General features: G+C 50.0%; 1 protein-coding gene across 1 annotated transcript; it reads left to right on the plus strand.

The window, feature by feature from the left end:
• The first annotated feature begins 1,700 nt into the window (after positions 1-1,700).
• LOC125128700 (intelectin-2-like) lies at positions 1,701-8,860 on the plus strand. The gene is given in 7 exon segments (XM_047782879.1): positions 1,701-1,787; positions 1,789-1,837; positions 3,486-3,733; positions 4,305-4,463; positions 4,865-4,985; positions 6,020-6,123; positions 8,711-8,860. Coding segments are annotated over 7 exon segments (918 nt in total).
• The last annotated feature ends 1,177 nt before the right edge of the window (positions 8,861-10,037 follow it).

Genomic DNA, 10,037 nt, shown 5'->3' on the forward strand with positions numbered 1-10,037 from the left:
GTCTCTGAGGAGCAGCAGCTTCTTCAGCTGCCCTGAGGTGTGCAGAGGAGCAGAGGGACTAGAGCTGGGCTGCAGGCTGAAGTCCTAGCACAGAGGGGAAGTCATGGAGATGCCCAGAGGCCAACCTTGCAGCCAACCTGGTGTGTCCTGGGTGCTGATTGCTGGCTTCTCCGTGGGTCTGGTCTGAAGAAGGTAGGGTGTTAGTTAAGCCACACCCTGGGGCTCCACTCTGTGCGTTAGGTTGGCTGGCAGGCTCAGGGGAGCCATGGTAAAGTCTGTTTCCGTTGTTGCTACTCCTTCTCCTATGGCCTTGGCCTGGGGATTCCCTGAAGGAGCTGGTGGTCAGGGCTGTATGACAGAGGAGGCTCAGGGGCGGCATGGTAAAGACTGCCCCCTTCTGGGTGAGCTAGGGGAGGAGAGAGAGAGAGAATTAGGAGTTTGGAATTAATATGCACATGCTACTGTATATAAAATAGTCAAACAACAGGGACCCACTGTGTAGCACAGGGAACTATACTCAAAATCCTGTAAAAGCTTATAATGGAAAAAGAAGTCTGAAAAAGAATATCTATATCTCCAAATTACTTGGCTATACACTTGAGACTAACACAATATTATTAATTAACTATATTTTATTTTTTTCTAAAAAGACTGTTCCCGGATTTCCCGTTGTGGCGCAGTTGTTAACGAATCCGACTAGGAACCATGAGGTTGCAGGTTCGATCGCTGGCCTTGCTCAGTGGGTTAAGGATCTGGTGTTGCCGGGAGCCTGTGGTGTAGGTTGCAGATGCGGCTCGGATCCCTCGTTGCTGTGGCTCTGGCTGTAGGCCGGTGGCTACAGCTCCGATTCGACCCCTAGCCTGGGAACCTCCATATGCCACGGGAGTGGCCCTAGAAAAGGCAAAAAGACCAAAAAAAAAAAAAAAGGCTGTTCCCTTCTAGATATTCCTACTCCTATGGCTCTGGCCTAGAGATTCTAGAGGGGACTGGGTGGTGAGGGCTGTGTCCAGGGAACAACCTTGACTGATTCCCATTCTCACAATTCCACCCCTCAGAATAGGCACAGTGACTTTTTTTTTTGGCCTCATGCTCCCCATGTGAGGTTCCTGGGCCAGGGGTTGAACATGTGCAGCGGTAGTGATATTACTGGATCCTTAACCCGCTGTGCAACAAGGGAACTCCACAGTTTTCGTTTTTAATTTTATTTTTGTTTTGTTTTTAAAATTCTCTCCTAGCCCTCAGAATTTGTTACAATTTCCGTGTTCTCTTATTTATTTATTTGCTTTTTAGGGCCGACACCTGCGGCATATGGAGGTTCCCAGGCAGAGGGTCTAATGAGAGCTACAGCTGCCGACCTACACCCACGCCACAGCAATGCTAGATCCGAGCTGCGTCGTGACCTACACCACAGCTCAGGGCAATGCTGGATCCTTAACTCACTGAGCGAGGCCAAGGATCGAAACCCGCAACCTTATGGTTACTAGTCAGATTCGTTCCACTGTGCCACTATGGAACTCCCCAGTTTCGTTTTAGTTGAGCAGAAGAATTTGAGTGTTGCGTCTGTACTAGATGGTGCCAGCTGGTCTTAGCAGAGAGGACCCTGGCCTCGGGGCCTCACAAGCACAGTGATGAGCAAATGAAGTGGGCAGAGGCTGGGAGCCCATGACCAGGAAGGGTGGTTTGGTGGCATCAGACTCTTAATGAGAATTATCTTCACATCCTCTAGCAGCGACCCAGTCTGTGGAATGGTTCCGGAGAACGAATCGTGTGCCCCTTTTCTGTCTTTCCTTGCCTCGGAGCTGCAAGGAAATCAAAGAAAGTTGCCATAGAGCAGGTGGTGAGTAATAACCTAGTCCAGCACATCCCCTTTTGGCTTTTTAAATTATTATTATTATTTGTAATCTAAGGAGATCCAGTCATGGAGATCAAGAGGAATGTGCTCCGAATTGGCGTGTCTGCTCTGAGTCCAGCTGCAGCCAAGGAGCTGTCCAGTTGGGAATACTGAGGCTTTTGCCCACCCAGCCCTGCCTCTGGCACAGCAGACATGAGTTTTTGAAACACAGGAGAATGCAGTGATCCTGGTGACTCTTAGGCTGGTGGGCAGAGCTGTGATGAGTCTAAGATAGTTCCCTCTTTTCCAGCTAACGTGTTTAGCCGGCCACAGTTTCATAGATGCTGGCAGAAAAGACGAGCCTCCTGAGGTGGAGACAGAGAATGTGTTATTCACAGCCACAGCAGGTAGTCAGAGTATCAGCTTTTTCCCTGTGCTGTCCTCCCCGATCCCGTCCCACCAGTGTGATGTGAGTAGGGCCAGGAGACATCTGAAGACGCAGTGGGGTTTGCCAAGCAGGCTGACAAAATGGGGCTGGAAAAGATTGGGCAAGCCTTTTTATTTTTGTTTTCATTTTTTTTGTCTTTTTTTTTTTTGGTCTTTTTTTGCTATTTCTTTGGGCCCGCTCCTGCGGCATATGGAGGTTTCCCAGGCTAGGGGTCGAATCGGAGCTGCAGCCCCTGGCCTACGCCAGAGGCCAGAGCAAACGCTGGATCCGAGCCATGTCTGCAACCTACAGCACAGCTCACGGCAACGCGGATAGTTAACCCACTGAGCAAGGGCAGGGATCGAACCCGCGACCTCATGGTTCCTAGTCGGATTCGTTAACCACTGCACCACGACGGGAACTCCTGTTTTTGTTTTCATTTTATTTATTTTTTTCTTTTTGGCTGGCCCACTGCACATGGGTCCAGGAGAGGATCTTAGGGCTTAGGGAACTTGAATGTTATCTCATAGGCAGTGACCGTGCCTACCGTTTACTCTGACTTGTAGAGGCCACATCCTGATGTGGTTGGGTGCTGATTTCTGGCCTCTCCTGGCCAGAGAAGGAGGCGCTGTTCAGAGGGAGATACCATCTCTGTCTTCTAGGATGTTTGCTCTATAAAGGCTTTGAAAAGATAGCAGGGAGCAAAGGCAGGCATGTCCCTGCTCATAGAGTGATGTGAAGCGAATTGTCCTCCAGCAAATGGATTGTGTGGAGCCTTCTGAATCTATTCTTTTATTTCTTTCTTTCTCTTTTCTTTTTTTTTCTTTTTCTTTTTGGCTTTTTAGGGCCTTTCTTTCTTTTCCTTTTTTTCTATTTTTGGCTTTTTCGGGCCACACCTGTGGCATATGGAGGTTCCCCGGCTAGGGGTCTTATTGGAGCTGTAGCTGCCAGCCTACACCACAGCCACAGCAATGTCAGATCCCAGTTGTAGTTGTAGTTGTAGTCTGTGACCTACACCACAGCTCATGGCAATGCCAGATCCTTAACCTACTGAGTGAGGCCAGGGATGGAACCCGCAACCTCATGGTTCCTAGTCAGATTCATTTCTGCTGTGGCACGATGGGCAGTCCTGAATGCATTCTTGATTCCGAGGGTCTTTCTGGGTGGGGGTCTTGAGAAGAACCCTGTGGTCTCAGGCAGGGGCCTGTGGGCTGGTTCCCTCTGCAGATGGCCTGTATTTCCTCCGCACTGAGAATGGTGTCGTCTACCAGACCTTCTGTGACATGACGTCTGGGGGCGGAGGCTGGACCCTGGTGGCCAGTGTGCACGAGAATCACATGGCTGGGAAATGCACGTTGGGTGACCGCTGGTCTAGTCAGCAGGGCAGCAGGGCCGACTACCCCGAGGGAGACGGCAACTGGGCCAATTACAACACCTTTGGGTCTGCAGAGGCGGCCACCAGCGATGACTACAAGGTTGGTGGCCCTGACCACCCAGCTAGGAAAGGGTAGTTGCTGAGTGTGGCTGGACCCCAGGGTGTGGAAGGGAGGGTGGAGGGCGGGGGTGTGGAGGTAGGGCTGGGGAGGGAGAAAGAGAGGATTCCATGTCTTTTTTTTTTTTTTTCTGTCTTTTGTCTTTTCTAGGGCCTCACCCGCATATAGAGGTTCTCAGGCTGGGGGTCTAATCAGAGCTGTAGCCACCAGCCTATGCCACAGCCACAGCAGTGCGGGATCTGAGCCGCATCTGCAACCTACAGCACAGCTCGAGGCAATGCCAGATCCTTAACCCACTGAGCGAGGCCAGGGATCGAACCTGCAACCTCAGATTCATTAACCACTGAGCTATGATGGGAACTCCAGGATTCCATGTCTTGAATCACCTCCTCCTCCCAAGCAGTCTGCTGGGAGGTGGGGCACTGCCACCTACTGGAAGGGAGTGTCTGAGTGCAGCTGGCCACCTGTGCGCCTGGAGGCCAGACCTCTCAACTCAGCAGAGGTCTGGTTGGGCTTCATGGGCTGGTCAGGCTCACTGCATGTCACTCTCTAGAACCCTGGCTACTATGACATCCAAGCCCAGGACCTGGGCATCTGGCATGTGCCCAACCGGTCTCCCCTGCAGCAGTGGAGGAACAGCTCCTTGCTGAGGTACCGCACCAATACTGGATTCTTCCAGAGGCTGGGACATAATCTGTTTGGACTCTACCAGGTATATGGGGCCACTGGCTGTGGATGGGGGGTTCTTCCTTTGGTGAATGGAGCGTCAAGTCTTGGGATAAGGAGTCCGTCTGCTCTGGGTCCCTTTTCACTAGCGGGTGCCTGTGTTTGGCTTTCTCCTCCCGGTGGGTCACTGTGATACCTGGGCTGCCTCTTTCAGAGGGATAAAGAGCCAAGCAGGGGGAGAGCCCTGTGGGAGAAGGAATGGGGGCAGCGAGGGAGGAGGACAAGGGGCTGGAGGCTGGTGAGGGACCTGGCTGTGGAGAGAAGGGAATCCCTGTTATCCAGGCCGATTTCTACATAACAAGAGAACTGAGGGCGCCAAACCCCCGACTTCCCCATGTGGCAGCCTCTCTACTGGCCTCACACAGCCTCTGTTTTGGGTCCTTGCAGAAATACCCAGTGAAATACGGAATAGGGAAATGTTGGACTGACAATGGCCCAGCCATTCCTGTTGTCTATGACTTTGGTGATGCTCAGAAAACTGCATCTTATTACTCACCCTATGGACAAAGTGAGTGTCTGCTTCCCAAGCCCAGTCATCAGTCCTTTCCTGCACTCTTGGAGCAAGTGTAAATACCAACAATTAATACTTGCTAGCACTTATCGAGCATGTTGAAGGTGCCAAGCTCTTACAGAGGAACTTTTTTTTTTTTTTTGCTCTCTAGGTAAGGGCTGTACCGGTGGCATATGGAGGTTCCCAGGCTAGGGTTGAATGGGAGCTGTAGCTGCCGGCCTACACCACAGCCACAGCAGCACCGGATCCTTAACCCACTGAGCATGGGCATGGATCGAACCCAAAACCTCATGGTTCCTAGTCGGATTTGTTTCCACTGCGCTACGTTGGGAACTCTTATAGAGGAACTTGTCATGATTTAGTAACATTTAATCATCATGAGAAAACTATGACGTTAGAATTCCTACCTTCTCCATTTTACAGGCTCTAAACTCAGGCTTCTTAACCAATACCCTGTATGACCTCTTGTAATAGTTAAGCAAAATTAGGCTAATGTTGACAAGTGAGAACTTTTTGAAAGTGGTGAGGAAAACTCACTTTTGTTATTCACTTTTAAAAGGCATATTTTTTCATGAAAATATAGCCACAGAACTTAAATCTTCAGTGGGAGGATAAGAGCCATTGCTTGCACATTTAGTATTTCAGTGAAAGCAGGTAATGGTAGGTGGCAACATAAGCCTATGATAACTGGATGCAAAGTGTGCCAGCAGGAGCAGATGGCCCATCCCATCATTGTTTATTCCTGCTGGACCTGGGCGGTCTTCTTGCTGATCTTTCAGTGGAGTCTAATTGCTCCGAAAGCCTTAGGCAGACAAGTGACCTCTTGTGAGCCCCAACCTTGGTCTTCTTGCCCCCGAAGAGGAGAATTTCTCTTCCATGCAAGGTCAGGGCCAGGATGTAGCAGCCACTGTCCACAGAGGTGCTGGGCTCCCTGCCCTGTTGGTTTAGGGGCATCCTGAGCTGGTCAAAGGGAAGCTGGTTCTAGTTCCTTCTTTGCATCCTTGGCCTTTTCTCTGCCTCTTCTTTTCCAGGAGAATTTGTGGCAGGATTTGTCCAGTTCAGGGTGTTTAATAACGAGAGAGCAGCCAATGCCCTGTGTGCTGGGATGAGAGTCACCGGCTGCAACACTGAGGTCGTGAGTTTGGGGAAGAGCCATGATTTGCGCATTTGTGTGTGTGTGCGTTCACCTACAGGGGGTGTGTTGATGTGTTTCTCTGTGGGTTGCTTTTTCACTTTTTTGTTTTTTTTGGTCTTTTGCCATTTCTTGGGCCGCTCCCGTGGCATATGGAGGTTCCCAGGCTAGGGGTCTAATCAGAGCTGTAGCCACCCGCCTACGCCAGAGCCACAGCAACGTGGGACCCGAGCTGCGTCTGCAACCTACACCACAGCTCACGGCTACGCCGGATCGTTAACCCACTGAGCAAGGGCAGGGACCGAACCCGCAACCTCATGGTTCCTAGTCAGATTCGTTAGCCACTGCGCCATGACGGGAACTCCTGATAAGAACTTTAAAGATCTACTCTCCCATCCACACATACTAACCAGGCCTGACCCTGCTTAGCTTCCGAGATCAGACAACATCGGGCGCGTTCAGGGTGGTGTGGCTGTAGACTAATGATCTACTCTCTTAGTAACCTTTATCACAGACAATACAGTATTCTTACTTATAGTCACCATTTCATCCCCAGGACTTATTTGATAACTGAAAGTTTTCACCTTTTGACCACTGGATATGATTATTGCCAGTGAGGCCCAATATCTATATCCTTACATACGATTAGTACTTGAATGCTGGGTTTACAAAGTATTTCTACATGTTGAGGTCATGAAAGGGTTTCCAACATTTTTTTTTTTTTTTTTTAGAGTGGCACCCATGGCTTATGGAGGTTCCCAGGCTAGGGGTTGAATTGGAGCTGTAGCTGCTGGCCTACACCACCGCCACAGCAATGCCAGATCTGAGCCACGTCTACGGCCTACACCGAAGCTCACGATAATGCAGGATCCTTAATCCACTGAGTGAGGCCAGGGGTTGAACCTTCGTCCTCCTGGATGTTGGTCAGATTCATTTCCGCTGAGCCACGATGGGATCTCCTCATTAACGCCCTTTTGCATGTACCCCTGAGTGCACCAATTCCCTGATCTTAGATACACAGGGCACCTACAAAGTGCTAGGTATCAGAGATGCAAAGGGGACAGAGTCATCTTAAGGAGCTCAGACTGAGTGTGTCAGAGATGCAAGTGCATGATGTCAACCTCATGGTATCACCTGTGATAGCAACGTAAACAAGGGCCCTAGGAGCACAATACAGGAGCTTCCACCTCTACCAATGGCACATTGTTGATTCTCCAGGAAGGTGACATTTGTATTGAATCTTACAAGTTGTGCAGATTTCAACAATAGCACGGGTCAGAATGGTGCCTTTCTAGCCTGAGTGACTAACATGTTCAAAATCAGTGTTTAAGAGAGCATGGTGTGTTGAGGATGCAGTGAGCTGTTGTGCAGTTTTGGAGCAAGGTGTGCATGTTGGGCAGAAGCAGGAGTTGATACTGGAAATAACCTGCAAGAAGCAGGGAAAGCAGATACTTCTCCATGGTGTGCGGGACATAGAATTTTTGTGGTAGATGATGATGCTGATGAAAGGTTTTTGAGCAGAGGAGTGACCTAATCAGCTTTGGTTTTGCTAAGATGATGCACAGCGTGTGGAGGACATGGCTTCAGGGCAGAGAGATTCAGGAGAGCACAAGGCCAGTGCCAAGGTGCAGGTGTTAAATACTGAGGATCTGAGCAAGCATCATTTTTTTGGGGGGGGGGCCACACCCATGGCATATGGAGGTTCCCAGGCTAAGGGTCGAATCGGAGCTGCATCTGTTGCCCTACACCACAGCCACAGCAATGCTGGACCCAAGCCATATCTTCGACCTATACCACAGCTTGCAGCAACACCGGATCCCTAACCCACTGAGTGAGGCCAGGGATAGTACCTGCGTCCTCACGGATGCCAGCCAGACTTGTTTCCGCTGAGCCATGATGGGAACTCCGAGCCAGCATCTTCTTGATGAGGTTGGATGAGCAAGGATGGATACACAGGCAATGGAGTCTACAGTTCTTGAGGCGCTAACGAATATGGGGCATGGAAAGTGAGGGAGACTGAAGAGACTTCAGGTTTTCGTTTTGGGTGACTTAGTTCTATCCATGAGGGTGGAAGGCAGCTATGCTGACCACTCTACCCCCAACGCTGTGCTATCCATTAGGATGGGTGACAAGAAGAGGACTAAGTTCAGGGGCAGCAAGAGAGAGAATCATTGGGTTTTGCTCAGTGGCGTTTTAGATCTAGAGCCATCTAGGAGGAGATCTCCAGGTGGCTTTGGATATGGGTTTTCAAGCAGAGCTGAGGAGGAGACTGACCCCATATGATCATGCTGGTATGTCATGGGAGGTGAGGAGCCATAATCAGGGGAGAGTGAGGTGTGGACAGAGCCGTGAAGAAGAGCAGCTGGGGGACTGATTGAGCCCAAGAGGGGCTGAGGGGTCGGAGAAGAACTATAAAGAAGGTAGAAAGGATTTCAGGAAAGAGCATGACCTCAGTGTCCACTGGAGGGAGTTTATATGGGGTTGGGGCAAAGCCAATTAGGACCACAACCACAGATGCCTGCAATTGTCCCATTAAGTCTCAGTGGTGTCCCCAGCACACCCCTCTCTAGTCTCTTCTCTCTGCTCCCAGCACTGCATTGGTGGAGGAGGATTCTTCCCAGAGGGCAATCCTTTGCAGTGTGGGGATTTCTCCGCCTTTGACTGGACGGATATGGAAGACACATGCTTACAGCCCAGCCGGGAGATAACTGAGGCTGCTGTGCTCCTGTTCTACCGCTGAGAGCTGGGCGGTGGGAGACGTGGAGCCCAGTCCTAACCCAGGTCCTCAGAGATGGAAACACAGAATGCTAACAAGGAGGAGAGGAGAATAAATCTCGTTACTTTCCCATTCTGTGTTTTTGAGTTCTTTTTACAAAGTGACTGAGACTCGGAAGGATCTTTTCAAAATATGCCTCTTGTTCTGTGGATTTCCTCTTAGACCCCCTGGGTTTGGAGCTTCAAGTCTCAGGTCCCAGCATACATGTTTTCCCATTTCTAGGGAACTCCTGAAAGACCAGAGGAAAATCTTGTGAGTTTTCCTACCATGCAGTTCTTGGTTAATCCAATAAACATCATGAAGAAGAAAAGATGATGATGATTGAGATTGAGCAGGAGAAAAAGAAATGGCAGGGTCACAACTGCCCGCTCCCTTTATCCCCTGCCTTTGATACTCAGAACAATGTTCCTAAAATGATTGAGTGGCGGTTCCACTGTGCATGGTTGGGGATGGTTCTCAGAGCACCAAGAAATTCATAGACCACCTGCTGCGTGTCCTGCAACTCAGCTAAACTTTGACCCACAGATGCCAGGAGACAGTTTCAGGTCCCAATGTGAAAGCCTGTGTCCTACAAGACTGTCCCTCGAGTCTCCCACTTCAGGTGCCAGATTGTCACCTGCACTTCTGACTGAGTGGCCATAGATTGGGGATGCCAAAGATTCCTCATTGGGTTCAGTTAATTTGCCAGAGTGGCTCATAGAATGCAAAGAAATGTTTTACTTTGCAGATGATAAGCTCATTATAAAAGAGCATAATTCAGGAAGAGAGCTTGGAGGGAGGGAGGGAGGCCAGGGGCACAGTAGGGGGAAAGGGCACAGAGCTTCCTTGGACTTTCTGAGCCCGGCACTGTCCCCTGGGCTCCCCGTAGTCACCAGCCCAGAAGCTCTCCAAACCCTGTCCTTTTTCGGGTTTTTACAGAGGCTTCATGACACAGGCATGATTGATGAAATCGTTGATTAGTGTAATTGATTCAACTTCCCACCCCTGTTTGCCCAGGAGGGTCTGGGTAGGTGGGATGGGAATTTTCCTCCCTCACATCACAGGGCTGGTTCTCACTTCATTAACATAAGCAAAGACCCCCCCCCATTTTTTCTTGATCACTTAGGAAATTCCAAAGGTTTCAGGACCTATAGGCCAGAAT

This window comes from Phacochoerus africanus, chromosome 6 (assembly GCF_016906955.1).
Source record: "Phacochoerus africanus isolate WHEZ1 chromosome 6, ROS_Pafr_v1, whole genome shotgun sequence".
NCBI lineage: Eukaryota > Metazoa > Chordata > Mammalia > Artiodactyla > Suidae > Phacochoerus > Phacochoerus africanus.